The sequence below is a fragment of the Brachyistius frenatus genome, unplaced genomic scaffold (genome assembly GCF_029030835.1).
Source record: "Brachyistius frenatus isolate BFR_SWC_R1_liver_20210118 unplaced genomic scaffold, ASM2903083v1 Contig_97, whole genome shotgun sequence".
In the NCBI taxonomy this organism is placed as follows: domain Eukaryota; kingdom Metazoa; phylum Chordata; class Actinopteri; family Embiotocidae; genus Brachyistius; species Brachyistius frenatus.
Genome location: NW_027210696.1, coordinates 545,665 through 569,637, shown reverse-complemented (window position 1 = coordinate 569,637; position 23,973 = coordinate 545,665). Strand labels below are relative to the sequence as shown.

The 23,973-nt window shown below is 41.5% G+C and overlaps 1 protein-coding gene across 7 annotated transcripts in view; it reads left to right on the top strand.

The window, feature by feature from the left end:
- Nucleotides 1-10,973: 10,973 nt before the first annotated feature.
- Nucleotides 10,974-23,973, top strand: part of pclob (piccolo presynaptic cytomatrix protein b) — a 62,144-nt gene continuing 49,144 nt past the window's right edge. For 6 of the 7 annotated variants that reach the window (XM_069711148.1, XM_069711147.1, XM_069711146.1 and 3 more), the window contains exons 1-9: nucleotides 10,974-11,070; nucleotides 12,635-13,790; nucleotides 14,330-15,175; nucleotides 16,798-17,622; nucleotides 17,785-18,654; nucleotides 18,840-19,823; nucleotides 20,042-21,040; nucleotides 21,372-22,217; nucleotides 22,492-23,682. In XM_069711148.1, the coding sequence (XP_069567249.1) occupies nucleotides 12,885-13,790; nucleotides 14,330-15,175; nucleotides 16,798-17,622; nucleotides 17,785-18,654; nucleotides 18,840-19,823; nucleotides 20,042-21,040; nucleotides 21,372-22,217; nucleotides 22,492-23,682 (7,467 nt within the window). In that variant the 5' untranslated portion in view covers nucleotides 10,974-11,070; nucleotides 12,635-12,884. Of the gene's footprint in view, nucleotides 11,071-12,100; nucleotides 12,126-12,634; nucleotides 13,791-14,329; nucleotides 15,176-16,797; nucleotides 17,623-17,784; nucleotides 18,655-18,839; nucleotides 19,824-20,041; nucleotides 21,041-21,371; nucleotides 22,218-22,491; nucleotides 23,683-23,973 lie in introns of those variants that run through there. The other variant, XM_069711143.1, reaches the window with a different exon arrangement.

Here is a 23,973-nt window from a genome sequence, read left to right as displayed (position 1 = left end):
TTTTTGATCATGTTTCAACAGCATTTTATTATATCGTATTATTATATACAATACATTAGATAACTCGTCATGCACCAGCTTCCACTCATGTACACCTGCAGAAGGCGCTATAGCTGTTGGCAAATGTATTAATAAACACTGAAAACCTCTTCTACTACTATAAAGCATGTTATAATTAATGTAAAAAAATAATATCATAAGAAAATAATGCTAATTACAATTTGCTCACTCGTAATACATGTAAAGCAAAGCATTGCATAGAGGCATAGTACAATAAAGTATAGTATAGTATTTATACTAATATGCTATTATGAAGACTTACTATGGGACTTCAGTAAAATGTTACTGAAATAAAATAAAAATTCTAAAACAACCAGTACCACCTGGTTAGGATTTTTTTTTTTCTCACTGGGTCACCAGACTCATTCAAATTCTGTGTAGGTCTACCTGAATCAGTGGGGAGCTGAAGGCATTTCAGAATGGAATTCATGCTGCTGATTTATTCCACATGGCTACCATAGCAACAGGCTCTGAACCAGTTCAGCTCCCCTCCTCATCAAAGCTCCCTCTTCCCTCTCTGACAAGTTTAACACTGTGACTCTGGTTCCTGGGCCCCTCGAGCCAACGGTCCATGTAGTCATTGATACTCTAATGTATGGCACTGGATCTCCTAGTTAAGCATAAGGGTGGCTTTTATTCATCTGGGATTAAAACTGGCATTTGCCTCCTGCATGGAGCCTCTGACCGCACACATACATTGGAGAAGCTTAGGGAACACATGCAAAAGAAGAGCTTGAATCTGAAACTGCACATATTGTACATACATTTCAAGGTTCAAGAGACCACTTTAAAATAATGAAATGCTATAAATCGTTCATTGATCTACAAGGAGATCAACAGGCCAAAGGCCACTGCTATAAACAGGCTTTTGAACAGTTTCTGTTACATTGTGTCGATGGTAGAGCTTATTCTCTTCCTCTGTGTTCACCCTGTCCCTTTTTTACTGCCGTCTTTGTTGTTCCCGCACGACACTATTTCCATCAGGAGGCAGTGCACCAGAACACTTTATTACAAGTGAAAATGTCACAGAGGGAAGACGGAGTGATGAAGCCGTGGAAAATGAACAAACAGAAAATTATCCTCTACAGCTAGTAACACTCTACATGTTGTCAGTGTGCAGTATACTGTATGTGTCTATGTGCACGTATTTTTGTAACTTTTGATTGGATTTGCTTTTATGGCTATTCCTGTGCAAATAAGGATGAAAGCCCATAAGAAATGAACAGATAGATCTCTCTTTCTCTCTCTGTCTCTCACACACTGTTTAGATTAGTGTTATAAGTAAAATGCAAAGCTAAATGCACCCCAAAAATGTCTTCATAAACCATATCTTTATAAATTGTTGTTTATATTCTGGATCCAGCTCCTCAGCTTCATTACAAATACTCTGCTGCACTGCTGTGCTTTTAACATTGACATAAAATTCACCTTTTTTGGTTTGCTCAAATATATGAGCATTTTATAATAATGTTTAGCATTTTGTTTACGTGCTCAGACAGAGTAAGGCTTCATTTTTGTCTCTCGATGTTCTCTGCACATATGTGTGACAACTGACGGTTAATCATCAAACACCACTCGCCACATCTATAAGTGACATGTAGAGAAAAGAGAAAGTGCTATCAGCCAAGGCACAGACAGTGGCTCATTCTGGGTATCTAGACAGAACAAAGGGGACGTCCTACACAAAGAGACAGAAATAGTATTTACATTAAAACACTGTACACACACACAGTAGCGTGTCAACATGTATTGCGTGTTATCTCACCGACCCAGCTGTCACAAAGGTATAGTATTTTCCCTTAGCAGTCAGTACAATAAATAACCAGCACCAGGAGAGGTTGGACTGACCCCTGCAAAATATCATGCACTTGTCTGTTTACTCATCTGTTCTCTGTGATCTTTGTTTCTGTCCCACATGGGGCTTACAAAAGCAAATGCGACACCCATACAAGATAATAAAAGTTCAATCCTTTCATTCAACATGATTCACTGGGAGGCACGTGCGAGTGCCTCTCCAGGACTTTGTGCATCCGGCTATGTTTCCCAAAGCTCCTGGAGCTCACAGGAAAACAGGGGTGAGAAAGATGGGAGGCGTGGATCATCTGGCTTTTTCCTAATACTGCTGGCCAAGGGAAAGCAGAGAAGGCAGAATGAGTCAGTGAGAGAGAGAAAGTGTGAAGTGAATGAAGCTCTGAAAAATAAAAGGAGAGAGGGAGAACAGAAGAGCATCACACACCAGGGAGGCGTGTGATGAGAAGCTCTGTGCTCTCTTTACCTTGGGGGTTTGCCTCTTCTGGGAATCACAAACTTTGAATTATATTTTTGTCTAAACTTTCAACCTGAACTCAAAGTCTGCCAAGAGAAGTACCTGATTGAAAACAGCGATGCATTTTCAGCCACATATAAATCAGCAACGTTGTTTAGCACAGCTGAAGAATAATTCGTTGTCATGTGTTTTTATCTTTGGAGCATATCTGTAGCAGAATGTCTAAATACAAATGCATTACAGTACATTATGCTCACAGAGAGAAAAGCACATGTCATGAATGTGTGTGGATGTCTGTGACGCAGTCAGTGCTGTGTCATTAATCTGGATGTAATCACTACATTTGTGTCCCTGTGGGGGTTGCTCTCTCTCCCCTAATCCCTCTCTTTATCCCTGCATCTTTCTCATTACAGCACTCTGACCTTTGCACCCTGGCAGCCCCAGCAGCTGGCCAAGCCTGTTAAACAACAAACAGCACACACTGTCAAGCAACACATACCGCATTGGTTCTACATGCAGGGGAAATCAGAGAATCAGGGGGTCTGGAATTATACACAAAAGCACACTTAATACTGAGGTTTCAACCGAGGATCACTTACAAAAGCTTGAGTATATACTGTAGCTCTACTCTCAAGCATGCAGTCAGCAAGAATTCTTCTCTGCTTACAGCTGGAGATCCACAAAGATTTTTATAGTTGAAAAAACGAATGTATTCGGGACGTTGTATTTGAGTCAGTAAGAATACAGTGCAGGCAACCAGCGCTTACCTGTCTGTTCCACTGGAGTGAGTTGTGTGTTGACTGAGCTGCTCTATTCATTTAATCAATATGACCACATCAGATAGTTTCTCACACTCTCTTTGTCTGTCTTTATGTATGTGCAAGAATAAGCTAGACTGTTCCTAATGTTTTCATACGTTTATACTGGCACTTTATCAAATTAAATTAACATAAATGTAAAAGCAGTAATAAGAAAACTGAAGATGTTTGGACTTGCTTATTTGCTGTGTATTACTGTCTGTCTTCAGTAAAGCAAATTCTTTATAAAATAAACTGAGAATATCCAAACTCAAACTGGAATACACAGTAAGAAGTGCATTAAAACATATTTATCTGCTTTAATAATATAAACTCTGAGTTCTATTTTCAAATGACAAATAGCTTAGTCATAGGAAATCACACCACCTCTTATGTTTTAATGAAGATGAAACATATAGTCGTCTCCCACAGCAGAGAGGTGGCAAGAGATAAGGTAGACAAAGCAGAAGAAAATATTCAACCTAATGCTGACTCAGCCATAAGCACCAGACTAAAAACTGAGACACTGATTTAGGCTGTGCGGCACAGACAGATGCTGCAACTGCAGACAAAATTCCATCCACAGAAAAAGTAAGGATTTATATGAGTGAACTAATTAAAAGTCTTAAGCAGATTGTTCACCCTTTATGACATTTTCGGAGACATTCTTCAAAGCGTCGTGTAGCACGCTAAGACTTTGTAAGTGAATGAATTAGATTTGTCTCAAATGTAATACATCACTGATTAACTCTCAGCTTTATTTTTGCCAGCTTGCACTTGCTGCCATATAGACCCAAAGAAAAGACAAATGCAAATTTGCCCCAACAGTTTATAAAAATACTTCATCAACTATACAAATTTATATATAATGTCCTCGCGAGCTGGTTATTCTTTTATGTATTAAAGTGTATTGGAAATGTGCTTGAGTCAATTTCTCCAACTGTCCTTCAACCAAAGCAGTAGCACCAGTCTGGTCTGACATACAGTATGTCAGTTATGAAAGTCATTCCACCACACTACCTATGTAGTGGTAAGGTTACGCAGCTACTTTATTCTCACCCAAGTAGAGATACTGCAATCAGCACTGACATAGCAAACTGGTAAATGGTAATGCTGTCAATAAACAAGACAGAAGCATGGTAAATGCATACATTGCATTAACACTGACTTTATGAGAATAACAAGTATTATAATAGTATACACCTGTACTCTTTGAGAGGCTTATTGATTAATCTTCAAGCTTGAAGTTTTCCAATCACATTTGTGAGCATTGAGTATAAATTATTGTAGCTGTTGGCATTAAATATGCATGAAATGTCTTTAAAGCATACATGAATAGTGCTTTAAAACGGCATGAGCACTGCACATGTTGTACAAGCTGCTGACTGTGCATTTTTTGTAATTTTGTTTTACTTAATTTACACTTACACTTGAAGGAGGGCTTTGTAAAACTGAAAAATGATTCTGAAAATGGACTGTTCAAACATTTTATGGGGCACTTTTTTTTTGTCAGTGAATACCTCAGGTAACGATAACACACCAATGTGTGTGCATTATAGCAGCAGGCAGCTGGGAGCCTGTGGTTGCTGGTGAATATTTGATGAGAGAATGGATCCTCTCCTTGGGCAGGTTGAGTACAGTGTGCATACTCAATTGCACACACAAACACTCACAGACACACACTCATGTGCACACACATACACCAGGTGGTACAGTTTCTCTGCTGTTCAACAGTCTGACGCCCAAGCAGGTGCTAGTGAAGGTGATATTAGAGTGTACTGCAGAACTCCCTGATGAAAAGCACACCAGAAAGTGATGCCTTTTAATCTCCATGGTATCCATCTTTGAAATCATCGGGGCACACACTCATGCACACATGCAAGGTCATCTTCTCTTTTTCACTGGTAGCTTTCAAGTGGCAGGAGAGGAATACTAAGAGAGCCAACAACAAAGACACCTGCAAACTGAGCAATTACAAGTACACTTTAAGTTCATTCATATTCAACTTTTCCACAATTGGTAGTGTTTCACACTAAAAGGACAATACCAGTCATTTCTGTTTTATACCTTTTATTAAAATCCCTTTGAGAGGCTCGTTTGGATTTATTTTCTAAGTGGAACTGCAGTGCAGACTTTTTAAATTATTGTACACTCATAACTGCATCATTATAGTTTAGCATAGAAAAACATCTTCAACACGAAAACAATCAGACATGATGTTCATTTTGAAACATGCTGTTTTTATATCGTGCTGACATGAATTTAAATCAGTCTCAAGGTGATTCCACAATTCAAAAATCAAAAATAGAATAGTGTACATAAGTAAAGAATACATTGAAAATGGTTAAAAGTAAAGTACATGTGATTTGTAAATGCTAATATTTGAAAGGTTCTCTCCTGTAAGCCTTTAGTAACAATACTATTGGATTTGGTTTGGATGTCTTTTAAAGGAAAATATACATTATGGTTATAGTGCCTGCATTTAAATTAAACAAAGGTTAACTCGGCACACTGGGAAGGCAGGAGTCATCAGTCTAAAAACCCCATCTTCGTTTACACCTCTTCAATTATATACAGCCTGCTGTCTAGACCTTATCACAGAACCTCTACAAACATTCTGATGTTCATGAACCAGCAGCGTTTGGTCTGTTCTCTGGTGATGTGAACGCATTTTACATGTCTCACTTTTATTGTCAAATGGTCAACATTTTTATTTCAGAGGCTCGTCTACTTTGCAGTTATAAAGGAGGGGGTTTGCAAAAACCACAATGCAGATATGTAGACTTTCCTTTGCCTTTTAATTTTAGAGATACTAATGACAACACAATGTCTGAAGCAAGGACAGCAAGAACTTCTTATTAAAGGCATTTGCCAGTTCTAATAAGGGCTAACATTAGCATTAAAGCAGATGCAGTTCTGTTGTGTCTAACTTTAGTTCCTAGAACAAGCATAACTGAGACAGCTCCTCTGTTCTGGTCCTGTCTTCACATCTGTCAGTGACTTATTTCTCTTATCTTAATGATATTTATCAATTGAATATCCATATTTCCAATCAGATTAGATGGATTTTTACCCCACACACACTCTCATTTTGATGCTCTCTCATCCGTTTCACCTTTGCCAGTCTGACTGATCAGCAATTATTTCCTGTTCACTGATTTGGAGGATTTGGAGGCGTGAACTGTGTTATCTTCAGAATTCTCCCGTAACATTGCAGCAAAGGGAGGGGCTAGTGGGAAAAGGGAGATAAGAACAGAGGGAGCGGCGATAAGGCTGCACTGATGTCTTGTCGACGCTGTTTCTTTAAGAGTATTTTTAGTATGGGAGATAGCAGTGGTCACTCATCAGGAAAAAGAACTGGGTGGCTTTAGAGACATGTGCAGCAGTCTAACATGCTGAGTGAGGAAGGGAGAAAGCACAAACCACTCTCCCAAGTGAGACAGAGCACACTGCCAATGCTTGGTAACTCTACCTGCGTATCATGCACATTTGAACACAGTCGAGTTATCAGTCGGTCAGGTACATTGTTGGAACGTTTGTAATGTGTGACACGGTACTGGCTTGAATCCATCTGCGAATAATCAAGTGTTCAAGAGAAAAAAGAACCCATGACAAATGATGTGTAATGTCATTTTTCTTGCCCACATTCTGAGCCAGGCAATATATCCTGCCGATTAATATGATACTAATAATAATGGGTCACATGAGATCCCATTACTCAAATTATACAGCATCTTAAATGCCACACCGCAAAACTAATTACTCTACGGTTGGTTTTCTGTAAGTCATTTTTATGCATTCCTCTTCTGTTTTGGTAACATCAAGAGAGGTCCATATTTTCCCCTCCTCGGGGCAGATATGTAAATTTAATGACGCTGGCAAAGTGTGTGTGTGATCAAGTTACTGTATAGATTACATTGTGACCCTGCCAAATACTCAGGCACAGAGACCTAGAGACCTAGAGAGGACAGCAATACACCTCCATGCAGGTTACCGCTCCACATTGTTCCGGCACCGCTCCAGAGAAAAACATGCCGGGGAAAAACTGCTTTGGCTTCCTCAAGGGTCAACGTCAGAGGTGTGTCTTTTTGCAAACTAGCTCCTGAACCACAATATTTGACAAGACAGGCAACTGTGAGTGACTGTTTGGCTGTTGTTGTTGTTGTTGTTGTGTAAATTGCAGCCTCATCCACGAGAATTACAGCTGAGGGAGCCAGAAACTGCTAGGCAGCATTATACAGTGTGTCAGCTTAATTAAAATGAGAGAGAGATAAGTACTGCTTCTCAGCTCTGTTTGTTTGAGTTTGTTTGTGAATGAGAGTGCCACATAGAGAAACAGGGAGAGAGAGATGGGTGTGTGGGTGCTGGGATCAAGCTCAACTGTGGAGAGAATATAAATTTCGAATAAATGTGATGTCTTTCTAGTTTTGTATACGAGTGAGCAGAAAGAAATGTTAAAAAAAAAATGGAAATTGGGTGTAAGAAAAATAATAGTTTGCTTTATTTAACTCTTGCTTTGTTCCAGGGCAGCAGGTGGTTTGATGTTTTGCAACTGCTGTCTCCTTAGCAAGCTGTTTGTTTTGGTTCAAACCGGTTTGGGTTACCTCATGGCCAAAAGACTTTCAGGTTAGCTGCACTGCAGACTCAACTACTGAAAGGCCTGTCGGTGTGAATGTATGTATGTTCCCTGCTAGGATAGCGACCAGTCTAACCTCCATCTCTCTCTATGGGAATCAAGCCCCAAAAGCTTGATCGGGATAGGTTTCGCTGCAGATCAACTTTCAGTGCGAGCTGCATGGTATGAACTCATTTAAACATAAACCAGAGCCACTCAAGTAAATTTATAGACAATCCTTAAGGCCTGTCATTTAACTATCTTTGCATTAATCATTAAATTAATTAATTATATCAAATGTTAGTCCTACTTTTGCTCGATATTGATACTCAATGCACGACTTCATACAACTAAAAAAAAATCATGCGACTTGAAGGGCTGAATGTGGAACTACAAGCTCCCAATAAAATAATTTAGTATTTGTGCCTCCATCAGGACAGAGAAAGAAGCTGAATGACTGATCTAATTCATCTTTTGAAATTCCTGTCATTTTTTTTTCTGTCTGTGTTTTGCTTGAATGGAATCAAAAAAGGTCTTTGGAAGGAATTTCAACTCAGTCCCTCATGTGAATTTACTCTACACACGTGTTGAAGCCCAACAAAAGAACCCAGAGGCAAAACATGTTTTAACATGCAAACTGTTCACACTGTTTCCCATGAGCAGTTCGAAATCGTTTCATTCTTCAATTCACACGAGAGCTTTTGGGTCTGGTTTTATACCAACGACTGATGTATTTTAAGTCTGTGATGCTTCAGCTGAGTGATTGCAGAATTTAAGTCTAGTCTGCTGTTATCAGCAAGTATGTGGGAACAAAAAAGGATGGTGATAGTGGAGATTGTAGTTATTATATTTAAACTGACAAGCAGAGAGATCAAAATGGTACCACATCTGGTGATTGCCCACTGTCTTTAAGTCTTACATAATGTTGTTGACTGACAAACACAACTCGCTTGTGGAGTTTAACAAGAGAAAAATATTGATGATAAACTCACAGATTTTTAGAGACTTTGTTTGCTGTCATGTGCTTTACAAAAGCAAGCCAAACAATCACAGTAATGCAGTCCTTGGACTGGACAACACATATTGTTTCCAATACCTCCCATCAGAACTTAGTGAGGCAGTATGGAGAGCAGTCTGCACTGACACAAGTTCCTTTCTGATCGTCAACAAAAACAGGAAGAGGATCACCACTTATTACGCGCACCAAAAAGATATTTTGTGTACCAGATGGTGAGGATGAAGTAGATATAAGCAGTCAGAGATTACTTAATGGATTTCCGGCCCATGTACGGGCTCACAGCAAAGTTATAGCCTATATCCACAGATGGATATTGTGCTGATGAATGTTTCCTGTGTGTGTGTGTGTGTGTGTGTGTGTGTGTGTGTGTGTGTGTGTGCGTGTGCGTGTGTGTCTGCACTGAAGCCAAATCTGGCGCTTTCCAAAGAGAGATCATGTCGATTCTGCTGCTCACACATCATCACATGACGTAACTCTTCCACACGCCCACACAACACTTGCTCTCCATCCTTCCCACACATCTCACTCATGCTTACTGAATAGGAACGTATCTACTGTATGGTGTGTGTAAATTTTCATGTGAATGCAGGGACATGTTGCTATTCAAAAATTACCGAGAAATCCTCTCCTCTGGTGACAAGTCTGGTGAATTTCCTTTTTTGGTTTTTTATTCTGGGATGAGGATGAGCATTTTTTTTCCCAAGTTGTGGTGCATCCTCCTCTTGCTAAAGTTTGCGAAGCCAACTGTAAGAAAATTATATGTTTTAATACCCCAAATACATAAATAGATAGATACATGCCATGATGTTTTGAATATAAATTTTTAATTCTACAGAGCTGTCTAAGGATGCTAGTACCTTTCATGAATCATGGTATACTTCTCACCCGAAGTGTAAGGACGAAAAAACAAAACAAGCTATCACTCTGACAGCAGCACAGGATAAGATTCCCCACATTGTCTCTTCACATCACATCTGCTCTGTAAAGTAAACTCTTGCGGGAGAAATGTCAGAAAAAGAAGTAAGTGGAGTGAGGTTACAAAGAGTGAAGAGATGCTCTGTGCCTGTGGGTGTTCACTTCCTATCTCCGAGTATTCTATAAAATGAAATGCAACTGATTTAATTCAGGTCCATAAGGAAACTGCTAGTTGTATAGGTGTGTACATGGTGGAAGAACTGTTGAAGGCATCTGGTCCAAAACAAACAAACTGATAAAGTATCTCACCTGCAGACAGTGTATGGGGCCCACACATCTTGCTTATAAATTAATATGAATTGACTTTAATATATATTGACGGATGTTCCAACTGGAGGCCATGTTGGTTATATCTTGCATATTAATGAGAAGCAGGTCTGGAAGAAATTCTATACAAATGGAGCAATTATGTTTGCTAAATTGACAAAGAGAAAGAAATATGAACAGGCAATTTTGAGATCATTTTGAGATGTATTGATTTCTGCTTAAAAAATTTTTTTTTTGTTTTTTTTTTTTCTCCATGTGCTAGTACTCAGACAGGGCTGTACGCTGGATGATGTTAAAGATATGTAAGATGGAGAAAGATGATCTATCAGTGTACCGATGTGATTTCTAGTTTCAGATAGACAAATGTCTTTATAAAGACAAGGGGGATACATCGCCAGCGATCTTTCTCTGTGGTGTCCTGGCATACCACTGTACACACACATGTGAATACATATGAATATCTAAACAGAAAACGACATTAAAACACAGGACATTCGTGTCTGCAATCAATACTCAGATGAAATATGCGTCTGGAGCTCTACAATATGTTAATTATATCTACTCTACATTATAAAACACAGAAGAAGCAAGTGAACATTATAATAGACTATTATTTGCATATATAAATAATCATGCAGGATCCAAAGTGGCTTGAGTACCCGCTACCTGATGTTGTTCTCATGGCTCAGCACACTCCGGAGCTAAAATCATATTATGCCTCCATATTTCTCATGATCACCACAGTGACATTTCAAATATGTCAATGGCCACTGAGAAAATATACAGCATATCACGCATGAGGGCAAGTCGACTAGTCTTCGCCGCTGATCACACGTGACTCCGGGGGAAATAAATCGCTTGTCCCCTTTAATTTCAATTTCCGTGCGTGATATATATTGTGATCACCTGTCAGATGCGGCGCCTGCGCACCAGGGTGGGAGGCGGAGTGGATGCTGATCGCTCTCTATCTGCTGCCCTGTGCCCTCCATCCCTCGGCGATCAGACAGACACGGACGGGGGATATCCGAGGAGGTTTGGGGAGGATGGGGAGACAGATCAGCTGTTGATGAAGGTACAGTTTCCGTCGGTTTCACCGGAATATCGCGCTTCAGTGTTTGACATTGTGACCGTGGAGGGTGAAGGATGCTCGGCTGCAGGATGGGAGGAGATGAGCGGGGGGACACGGAGCGGATAATAGATGGTATTTCGGGAAATGACAACGATGACGGGGCTTTTGCTGGGTTTCTTCACTGTTGTAGGCTGGTTTAAAATAATTTAGAATAGTACAAAATATATATTCCAAAAATCTGAACAGGCGCCAGGTCAAGGGCACTCAAATAGGTGATAATGTGTGTTTTTATTTCCTCGCGCAACAGTGGGCTCGGAGCTGTCATCACCTCGTACCCTCTGCGGACTAGCATGTTGACCGGTTTGGAGTGGTCGGCCGTTATGCATGCTGCTTTTTTCGTCACGATGAAACGCATCAGATCCACCGCCTACATATGAGTGAAGCAATGCTGCTCGTGGGCAGTGCGTAGTGAACGTGAGGTCCAGCTGTAATCGCTCGTTTAGACAGATAATTACTCATCACAGACGTGGGTTCCCCTTGATGTGGCTTTTTTTTTTTTTTTTTTTTTTTTTTTTTTTTTTTTTTAAAGAAAGTATAAGTATTTACTTCCCATGCATTATTTGACGGGCCCCTACCCGGATGTGCCTGCAGCTTCTCCAGAGAGAGCGCTAGATTTCCTGTGTTTACTCGTCCTGCTGCTGTAAAACATGTCCGGCATTAGATTCCTGGCTCCTCGACAAGAGGTGCCATTTGAGTGATGAAAAGTAGAATTCTTTCATGGGGAAGAAAAATAGTGCTCTGGACCTGTGAGTCCACCTTGAATGGTTATTTGAGTCGGGTTTGTAGTAACCCCTATTTGGAGTGGTACCCACCTCCTGTGTTGCACATTGTTCTACGTTGTTATTGTATTGCTGGCTGAAAGGGATCCCTGAGATTTGTATATCCTGTGATCAACAGAGCTGACCCTGTCCACGGTCCTGAAAGCAACAGCGCATGGTGGAGTAAATCAAAGTGAAGTTGCTACATTAATGGCTTTCTCTGAATAGAGGCAACGATTGGTATGCAAATGATAATCGTTTCAGTCTGGATGGAAGTACATTTTATTTACCAAGTACTGGTGTGTCAAATAGCGATGCAGCTTCTTCACATTTACAGTGTATTCAAATGTAAATGTGTCTATTGTAAAATGTGCCGTTCATGGATTAAGATAAAGATGCACCTCTCTAAACGGGGGAGTTAACCACATATTATGTAACACACTGATGGTATTCTCAGATGAGTTATTAGAGACAACTTCAATATGACAGAGGTTTAAAATCCCACCTTAGATAATCAATGGATGTGTGATATAGAATTTTCCCCCTACATCCCTCTTTCCTGTATGCTTTTTAATTCAGTAAGCAGTTTTCTGTTGTTGTTTATCAAGCAGCATATTAGCTCAGACAGCTTGTATGTGGATGTGATTTACAAATGTTCACGCTCTCTTTCATCATCCCTCTCTCTCGTTCTCGTTTCATTATTCCCTGTCATCTCACACTTTCTCTCTCTCTGTTTGTCATCTATTTAGGAAGTCTGATGTAGATGCTGAGCCAGACGAGAGCCCAGGGAGCAGCAGCACCAGCAGCAGCAGTAGCAACAGCAGTGGGGCTGTAGATGCCCTCGCCACAGGTCCAGCCCCAGTCCCTCCTCAGGCCTCTGCGGGAGAGCCTGGACAAAGAGGAGACAGCTCCTGCTCTGACTCTGACAGTCCGGTAGATTACATCTCCAGCGAGGAGGAGGGCGAGGAGGAGGAGGAAGAGGAGGAAGAAGACCCAACCATGTTCTCCTCCAAATTCCTTAGTGGGGCCAACCCCCTGAATGCTGTGTCCTCTGCTGTAAATAAGTTTGGTTTATTTGGAGATGATGGGGAAGGGGGTAAAAAACCGCCTCCCCAGCAGGGGGTGAAGCCATCTGGAGAACAGCAGCCAGGAACAGGCCCGGGTAAAGCCCCTCAACAGCAGCAGGGCCCCCCAAAATCAGGCCAGGGCCCCCCTATGCAAAAGACCCAGCCTCCACCTAAGCAAGGATCACCGCAACTGCAGGGGAATGGACAGACTGGACTGTCAAACAAGCCTGCTGGGCAACAACCTACTCCGAAGACAGGGACACAGCCTGAAGTTCAGTCTAAAGGGGAGCCCACAAAAAAACAACCTAAGGGCCCATCGCAGCAAAGTTCACCCAAGCCTGGAGCTCAACAACCAATTCTGACAAAGAGTGGAGCACAGCCAGAATCTCCAAAGGCATCATCACAACAACAGGTTACACCTAAGACAAGGATGCAACAACAAGGCCCTGCTAAGACTGTGGTACAAGGGTCAATAAAGGTTGGGCCTCAGTCGGGCCAGCAACAGCAGGGGTCACCAAAAGTTGGACAGCAACAACAAGACACATCTAAATTGGGACAACAGCAGAAAGGCATCAGGACTCCACCCCAGCAGCAGCCCTCTGATAAGCAAAGGCCTCAACAACAAGCCGTGAAGGGACCTGGTGTATCTGGCCAGATGCCGCCAGGGTCTTCATCACTGGGAGCTACGAAAGCTAGATCTCAGTCAAAGTCTCTTTGCCCAGTGTGTAACACAACAGAACTTAATGTGCATACCAAGGAACCACCGAACCATAAAACCTGTACACAGTGTAAAACTGAAGTGTGCAGCTTGTGTGGCTTCAGCCCTCCAGACTCTGATGTAAGTAGTGGCTCAGTATTTTCTTTTGTATTATATCTTTCATATTTTCTCACGATTTTGGTGTGTTAAAACTAAATGTGCACTTATTTTATGTTTTTCACAGTCTTACACATACCTATTGATCCTAATTGTACAAAGTTCTCTTTGTTTTAACCTTTTTTGCTGTTCATTGCAGACAATACAGTACAGTACATATATATATATACTAATGAAGTCTTAAGTGATGAAAGCTTTTTCAACATGACACTTTACTGGGTATATGATTTGAGATTAATGCACCACAAACTGCAATTATTTTGTAAAATGTTGATAACTTTTGCAGGTGGTCTTTATTAACATAAAATTAACAAATAATTCAACTACATTTGTATGGCTAAATTAGTGTGATGCCCTCGGTGGACTAGTTGCATTCAAAATATTAGTCTCTTGACTATTTAGGAACACTATACATGTATATATTAAATATTGGTGTATTATGTGAACATTTAACCTATGTGCATCATCTTTGCCAAATGTGTGTGTTTTTATTTTTTGTCCAGGGGCGTGAGTGGCTTTGTCTTACCTGCCAAATACAGAGAGCTCAAGGAACTTCTGAACCACCAGGACCTCCCAAGAAAACACCCAGCAAAATTTCTGCTTCTCAAAACCAGACGCCATCTCCCGCTGAACCTGTCAAAAAAGAAATGTCAGCATCAGGTTCACCTAAAAAAATGCAGTCCACATCAACAAAAGTGCCAGCCAAGGTTGAAGCTGCTAAAGGACCAGAGAGTCAAAAACAAGCCAGTCCAGCATCTGTTCAGAAAATGACACCTGAGAGCCAGAGAACATCTTTGTCACATAAACCAACCCAGACTAGTCAAACTGGACGCAAGCAAAGCAGTGCCACCCCAGCTCCCCAGCAGGAGTCTGGAGGTTTATTTGGCTTTGGTGGTGGTAAAACTGAAGCTGCAAAGCCAGAAGAGTCAGTGACTGGGAAGATGTTTGGTTTTGGTTCCTCCATTTTCAGTTCTGCATCTACTTTGATAGCTTCAGCTGTTCAGGATGAGCCTAAAACCACACCTCCGGCCTCTCCTAAAATGCAGTCAACAAAGGAGACCAAACCACCTTCAGTCCCGAAGTCGGAGCAAGACAAGAAACAAGATCAACCTCAGCAGGCAGAGGCTCATCCAGCAGGGCAGGCCAAAGTGGAAAAAGCCCCATCAGAGAATTCAAAGGCAGCAACGACCATCCCCAATGCATCTAAAGCAGGCCAATCCACTTGTCCAATCTGTAAGGTCGGGCTCAACGTGGGCTCCAAGGATCCTCCCAACTACAACACCTGCACTGACTGCAAAGGCATAGTCTGTAATCAATGTGGATTTAACCCCATGCCAAATGTTAAAGAGGTAAGACGTCTGTATTTACAGAATGAATTTAGGAACGATTGAATTAAGATTCAAAGAAAGGGAGGACATTTTTTTATTTGTTGTCAAGCGAATTAGGACATTTGTTAATTTGTTGTCAAGTGTTTAAATACATGCATGCATAATAGTGAAAGCAAACTGCTTTTGTTTCCTGCATGATTTTAAAGAGACTGTTCAGTCTGAGTTGTTACCGTATTGCCTCAGTGTTACAAAAGTGTTCATTACTTAGATACAGCCCTGCAGCATGCTCGTGATACTTGTGAATTATGTTCTTTGAAGGTGTTAAGTTCCTTTTTGATGTTCAGAGTGGTTGCTTAAGTAGTTTTAAATTCATTGTTTGCAGAACTATTCCCAAATGGTACAACTCATTACATGAATAGATGGAAACATGTTCAAGTTAGGGTTTATGCCATTCCAGCTTATGACCGAGGCATGTTTAAAGAATATTTTTGCACAAAATTGCATGAACAGGAAATTAAACAGATATGAATTGCATTCAAATTAGAGTGACATTTGTTTTTGTTTCCATGTGAAATTCTGTCATAATCTCCAATTCTTTGACTGCAAGTCACAGCGAGAAGGCAATGTTTCAGACCCAGTCGTCTGGGTTTACTTTCATACAAAGAAATGCCTGTGGAGTTACTCGCTTTTTTAAAAGGAGTGCTATATCTATTTATTTATTTTTTACAAAATTGTTACCACTGCTGCATAGTAACAGAGAGAATTTGAAAATAATTGCTCCACAATGCTTGAAAAACTGTTTATTAGCTTATTTGTTTAGACTGTCCACACTGTCCTTAACACTATTGCTGTGTATTCAAAGACATTTACTCTAAAGGCTCTATGCAAAAACACATACACATCACATACACCTCATGGGTATTGTCTTGTCGGGAATACCACATGGACAGAGGATCTTCCAGGCTACCTGAAGCACAAAGGACTTGACACTTGACTCTGTAATTCAATGCACAATTAGTATCTGCCATGTCAAGGACAGTCCAATGCTACTTGATCTCTTGATGGTGCTTAAACTCATGGCTAAAGCTGAGCTGAACCAAAATCTGAAACGGAAGTATCCTTCTGTGCATTTTGCAAGCACATCGGGAAGTGGGTGTTATAAAATGTCTAAACCACTGAAATATTGTCATTACTCTCGATTGGCTTCATAATTCAAAACATTTTCTCTTTTGCAAGATATAATTAGTTGGTTTAAAAAACAACAACATTTGTAACAAATGTAATTAAATACAAATGTGATAGGATTTTTTCATAAATAAATGGTATAGGGAGTGTTATCAAGAGCACAAACAATAACTATGTTTGGCGGTGTGTTTCTCACATCAAGATTGCATATGCCTCATCAGTCTCAATATTTGGAGCAACCCAATCCTGTCTTCCTCTAATTCACCATAGCCCTCTACAGAGTCTGATCATTGCACTCCATTTGTCTGTGTATGTGTGTGTGTGTTTTGCTGTTCAGAATAGGACACCTCTACTCCTGGCTTCACTATTTTGGCATCTTTTCTTTAAGGCTTTCATCATTATTTGTAATGTTGATAAATAATACATGTATATTTTTTTGTGTGTTTTGTTCTTTTAAGGGAAAGGAGTGGCTTTGTCTAAACTGCCAGGTGAAACGAGCTGCTGCAGGAGCTGAACCTCAGAAAGACACATCTTTAGTCAATTCTGTTAAAAAGACGACTCCAGCACAGCCTGCGCCACAACAGGCTTCTGCACCAGGCTTTCCTCAAAGAAAAGTATCAGCATCAGCAGCACAACCAGCCAAGACTGAAGGGCCAGACAGTCAGAAACAGGTCAGACCAGCTCCGGGTCAGACAACACCCCAGGAGAGCCAGAAGACTGGTCCTCGGAAACCAACAGACCAGACAGTTAAAACTGCACAAAAGCAGGGTAATGCCACTATACCTACACAGCAAGACTCAGGGGGCTTCTTTGGTTTTGGTGGGACTAAAAGTCAACCGGATGCTGCAAAGCCTGCAGAGTCAGTGACTGGTAAAATGTTTGGTTTTGGTTCCTCCATGTTCAGTTCTGCATCCACTTTGATTACCTCAGCTGTTCAAGATGAGCCCAAAATCACACCACCAGTTTCTCCCAAGATGCCTCCAGCAAAGGAGCCCAAATCTCCCACTGTCAAGAAACTAGAACAGGAGAAGAAACCAGAGCAACCACAGCAAGCCAAGGTCCCACCATCAGAACAGCCAAAAGCAGACAAACCTCCATCAGAGCCGCCAAAGAAAGCATCAGCTTTGCCAGGTGTTTCCAAGGCAGGCCAGTCCACCTGTCCACTCTGTAAAATGGAACTCAATGTGGGCTCTAAAGATCCTCCCAACTACAACACCTGTACGGAGTGCAAAAACACTGTCTGTAACCAATGTGGATTTAATCCCATGCCAAATGTTAAGGAGGTAGGTAATAAGAGATTCCAGAGAAAAGTTACTTGAACAATGATTGTGACATTTTGTCTTATTTTTAATAGATTTTAAAATATTTTAAAAGCAAAATACATTCCATTGTACTACAACCACATTGTTTTAATTTGTATTGATATACTGTTTGTTCTAATGTAGGTGAAGGAGTGGTTATGTCTCAACTGTCAGATGCAGAGAGCACTAGGAGCATCTGAGCCTCCAGGAACTCCCATGATGAAACTACAGGCTTCACCAAATAAAGTCACTTCACCTGCCAGTGTCCTAAAGAAGGAAACTCCCACACTGCAAAAACCTGAAAAGAAAGACATTCCAACATCTGCTGAATCTAAAATAAAGGACGCCTCGCCATCAGGCTCCCCTCAGAGGAAACCACACAAATCAGCAGAGCAGGCAGCAAAGACTGAAGTCATGAGAGGACCTGAAAGTCAAAAACCGGTCAGCCAAGTTCCTGATCAGAAAGTTCCGCCGCAAGGCCAGAAGACAGGTCCTCAGAAACCACCAGACCAGAATAATCAAACAGAACTTAATAAAAGCAATGTTACGTCAACTAAACAAGAGGAAACTGGAGGCTTCTTTGGATTTGGTGGTCCCAAACCTCAATCTGATGCAGCAAAGCCTGCTGACTCACTGGGTGGAAAAATGTTTGGCTTTGGTTCCTCCATCTTCAGCTCTGCATCCACTTTGATTACACCACCAGTTTCCCCCAAGATACCTGCTGCGAAGGCAACCAAATCACCTATTATTCAGAAACGGGAGCAGGAGAAGAAACTAGAGCAGGTTCAACAGCCCAAGACTTCTCCACTGCCACAAGTCAAAACAGAAAAAACAGCAGCAGAGGCTCCAGCAGCTTCCCCTGCTGTTCGCAAGGCTGGCCAATCTACCTGTCCACTCTGCAAAGTGGAACTCAACTTTGGCTCCAAGGAACCTCCGAACTACAACAGATGCACTGAATGCAAGAACACTGTCTGCAACCAATGTGGATTTAACCCAATGCCAAATGTGTCAGAGGTAATAATAGCAAAGATGACACAGTCTCCCTGTTTACTTTGAAAATACGATAAAATACAAATTTATGAATAGAAAGTTACGTGACAGTTATTAACTGAACAGGAGTACACTATGAAATGGTTGTGCATATTTTGATGAAAACAAGCTATTCCAGTTATTAATGCTTTATATTTTCTTTTTTTCAGATAAAAGAATGGTTATGCCTGAACTGTCAGATGCAGAGAGCTCTTAGTGCATCTGAGCACACTGGACCTCTGATAAAACCGCTCACTGGAGCTAACACAATTTCTCCATCTGCTGTACATGTGAAAACAACAGCTCCTAATCAAGTGGAAACTCTAAAGAAGGAGTCATTAAAATCTGATGCACCTCTGAAGATGGAGACTCCACTGCCTGATGTACTTCAAAAGAAGGGGAGTTCCACACCAGGCTCTCCTCAGAAGACAAAACCTGCAGCAGCAACACCTGCAACTAAGGCTGATAAAGGACAAGAAAGTGAAACAAAGGCGAGCCCAACTCCTGGTCAGAAAACTTGTCCAGATACCACAGGGGCATCCGGTTCGCAGAAACCAGCTGATCAGACAAGTCAACCTGGACTAAAACAGAGTAAGGCCACCCCAGATACACAGCAGGAGTCAGGAAACCTATTTGGCTTGAGTGGTCCTAAAACTTCTCATTCAAAAACAACCGAATCCATGAGTGGAAAGATGTTTGGCTTTGGTTCCTCCATTTTCAGCTCAGCGTCCACTTTGATATCATCTGCTGTTCAGGATGAATCACGGACTACACCACCAGGCTCTCGTAAGATGTCTGCACCAGTACAAGTCTCTCCCAAGATGTCTGATGGGCCCAGGATTTCTCCGAAAAGTACCCCGACAGTTTCTCCCAAAATGTCGCCCGCAAGACAGCCCAAAACTGTTGCTCAGAAACCAGAGCAGGAGAGGAAACTAGACGAATCCCAAAAGAGCAAAGAGGACAAAGCTCCACCACAGCCACGAAAAGAAGCAACAATCTCTCATCCGGCTCCTAATGCAGGCCAGACCACATGTCCACTTTGCAAGGTCGAGCTTAACATCGGCACCAAGGACCCTCCCAACTGCAACACCTGTACTGAGTGCAAGACCACTGTTTGCAACCAATGTGGATTTAACCCCATGCCTATGGGAGATGTAAGTGTAGAAATACATATTTGTCTGTGACAAAAGAAATTACTGTAATTGTATTCTACTCTACATTTAGTGTCAGCATATTTAAAATATGTCTCATTGATCTGTGATCTTTTTAAACTAACCATATTGACTTTTTTTTCCTTTCTTTTTTTTTTGGTGGATTTCTGTAATTCCTAATTCTAAATCAACACCTAACCACATGTCTCCTGATATTTTAGGTAAAGGAATGGCTGTGTCTTAACTGTCAGATGAAACGAGCAGTTGGAGCTTCTCAGCCACCGGGCCCTCCCGCACTGAAATCCCAAGCATCACCCAACAAAGTTCCTTCAACTGCTGGAGTTCAGTTAAAAGATTCCTCCAAACCAACGACTCTTCTAAAGATGGACAGTCCAGACGCTGCTGTTCTAAAGAAGGAGACCTCAGAACCAGTCTCTCAACCGAGAAAACAATCGACGGCATCAATGCAGTCAAGCAAACCTGAAGCTGCTTCTGCACCATTAAAACAAGCCAGCCCAGCACCTGATCGTAAAACACCTCAAGAAAAACAGAAAACAGCTCCAGAGAAACAGCGAGAACAGGCAAGCCAACCTGGACGTAAGCAAAGTAATGCCACTGCTGCAACACAGAAAGAGTCAGGAGGCCTCTTTGGCTTTGGTGGTCAGAAAGCTCAACCTGATGCAGCAAAGCCTGCAGAGTCAGTGACAGGTAAAATGTTTGGTTTTGGTTCCTCCATCTTCAGCTCCGCATCTACTTTGATTACCTCAGCTGTTCAAGATGAACCCAAAATCACACCACCAGCTTCTCCCAAGATGCCTCTAGCAAAGGATCCCAAACCTCCCACTGTCAATAAACTAGAACAGGAGAAGAAACCAGAGCAACCACAGCAAGCCAAGGGCCCACCATTAGCACAGCCAAAAGCTGACGAGATCAAACCCCCTGCTCCCCAGAAGCCAGAGCAGCAGAAGAAAACAGAGCCATCCCAGCAGACCAAGACACTTCCACCGGGAGCAGACAGAGTGGACAAAGCCCCATCAGAGACTCCAAAGCCTGCAGCAGGTTCCCAAGCAGCTGTCAAACCAGACCAGTCTAATTGTCCACTCTGTAAGGTCAAACTCAACATGGACTCCAAGGATCCACCCAACTACAATACCTGCACTGAATGCAAGAACACAGTCTGCAACCAGTGTGGATTTAACCCGATGCCAAATGAAACAGTGGTGAGACTAAATAAAACATTAATTATTTATTATATTTTTATTTTACTGCAACACACTGTACAGATTGACACCACATTTACTTATTTTTAAAGTGTCTCTCTTTGGCTGTTCATTGAGTTTAAATTGTATTGTATATTATTTTCTAGGAGTAATACATAATGAAAACCCTATTTAATCTATGTTACTAGCTGTTATACAACAGCTTTGGAATAATAAAAAAAAAAAAAAAGAAACAAATCCTACAAAGTAGTTAAATAAAGACAAAATAATGGGTAAGTTTTCACATATTATCTAACAGTAGACTATAATGGAACCTGTTTTTCTTTTTTAGGTGAAGGAGTGGTTGTGTCTCACATGCCAGATGCAGCGGGCTCTAGGAGTAACCCAGCCCCTAGGAGTCGCTTCTGTCAACTCTAAAACACCCGAAAAACTCCAAAAGGAAGACCTCACCGACCCAGCAAAACCTGAAAAGAAACAGTCATCAGCACCACACTCACCTCAGAGAAAACCATCTGTAACAGCACAACCAGCTGTATCTGAGAGTGCCACCAAGCCAGTGGTTCAGAAACAGGCCAGCCCAGCTCCTTCTCCAAAAATACCACAAGAGCCCCAGAAAACATCAGGTCCGAGCAAATCACCAGACCCAACAAGAAAAACTGAACGTAAGCAAAGTAATGCCACTGTAGCAGCACAGAAAGAGACGGGAGGGTTCTTTGGTTTTGGCAGTGGTAAAACTCAGCCTGATGCTGACAAGCCAGCTGAGTCGGCGACTGGGAAAATGTTTGGCTTTAGTTCCTCCATTTTCAGTTCCGCGTCCACTTTGATTACCTCAGCGGTTCAAGACCAGCCAAAAATCATTCCACCAGTTTCTCCCAAGATGTCTCCCGCAAAAGAGATGAAATCCCCTGCTGCTCAGGAGAAGAACAAGCCAGAGCAACCCCAGCAGACCAAGACAACTCCACCGGTACAGGCCAAAGGGGACAAAGCTCCGTCAGAGCCTCCAAAGACTGTAGGGGCCTCCCAAGCAGCTGTCAAACCAGACCAATCCACTTGTCTACTCTGTAAGGCTGAACTCAACATGGGGTCCAAGGATCCACCCAACTACAATACCTGCACTGAATGCAAGAACAAAGTCTGTAACCAGTGTGGATTTAACCCGATGCCAAATGAATCAGGGGTAAGTGAGATTCACTCAACATGTATACATACATGTATTAATCATATATATGTCATACTATGCAATATTTACCCTTCTCTATAGTTTTAAACTACACTAAAATGATATTGTGTCACTTTAAAAACTGATGGTGTGGTGTACTCTTAACCTGCTCACTTAATTTACAAATACACATACTTGCCTTTTGTTGTGCTGTGCTGTACTTTAATTTGATCTGACAAATGCCTCAATGTTTTACAGGCTCACTTACTCAAAATGATGTTTTTCTTTACAGATCAAAGAGTGGTTGTGCCTGACTTGTCAGATGCAAAGAGCACTCAAAGCAGCTGACTCAGTGCAGCCTCCATTGATGAAACCTCAGGCATCACCCAAGAAAGTGTCTGTAACCACCCCAAAAGATGTCACTGTCGATCAAAAGAAAGATATTATTCCTACAGAAAAAGCTGAAGTTCCAGACAAAAATCTGACTGACGGTCCAACACCAGGAGCAACACAAAAGAAATTGGATATTACTCAAACATCAGCCACTGCCCCACCAGCTGCGAAAGAAACCCCAGCTACTGTTTCAGTCCCAACAAAAGACGAAAAAGATATTACACCACCTGCCAAGGATGTTCCAACTGTAGCTGCACCTGCAAGCAAAGAGACTGTAGTTTCAGACCTCAATACAGCACTACCTACCCAAGCTCCTCCTGTCGCCACCGATACTCAACCCTCAATTCAGAAGAAAAAGGGTCTTACTCCACCAAGTTCTCCTAAAACTAAAGTGGTGTCAGAAAAGAAAGAAGAAAAAGCTGAACCAGTTCAGAAATCAGCTGATCAACCAATCAAATCCTCTGATGAAGTACAGCCCCAACAAGCTCCAAACAAAGAATCACAAGTTGAAACATCACCTGCTAAAACTGCGCCAACAGCAGCACAGCCAGCAAATGAAGAATCAGGAGGTTCCTTTGGCTTTGGTAGTCCTAAATCTCAGCGAGCTGCCTCAAAAACAACTGAGGTGGCGACTGGGAAGATGTTGGGATTTGGTTCGTCCCTTTTTAGTTCAGCATCCAATCTAATATCATCGGCAGTTCAAGAGGCCTCTGGTACAACACCAAGTACTCGCAAAATGTCTGCTCCGCAATTCTCTACCAAGGTATCGCCAAAGTCCAGCCCCCCAATTTCTCCACGGAGAACCTCAGCACCTGCTGCCGAGAAACCAAATCTGGAAAAGATCCCAGACCAGCCTCAGCAGACCAAGGCTCCTCTATCAGGACAAACCAAAGTGGATAAAGGTCCATCAACGCCTGTAAAGCCAGAAGCCTCCCAAGTTGCCCCCAAAGTGGATCAGTCTACTTGTCCACTCTGTAAGGCGGAAATTAACCTGGACTCCAAAAATCCTCCCAACTACAACACCTGCACTGAATGCAAAACCACTGTCTGCAGCAAGTGTGGATTTAGTCCGATGCTAAATGTAACAGAGGTAATTAAATGACAAAAAAAACTCATGTAGGATTGATTTCGTCATCATTCATTCAGCTTTTTGGTCAGCACACAATTGATTACATTGATCTTCTTAACATTTGCTTTTAGTCAAGGTTTTATTTTTGGTAAGAATTTTATAACTTGCAATCACTATAAAAAAAAATTGTTATTGTAAATTGTTTTTCCCAGTTCCTGTCTCCTTTTAAAGGATCAGAAATGTGAAACACATTACTTGTTTTAGACCATAGATTGTCCAAAAATAAAAAATAAAATTTAGTTAATTATTAAT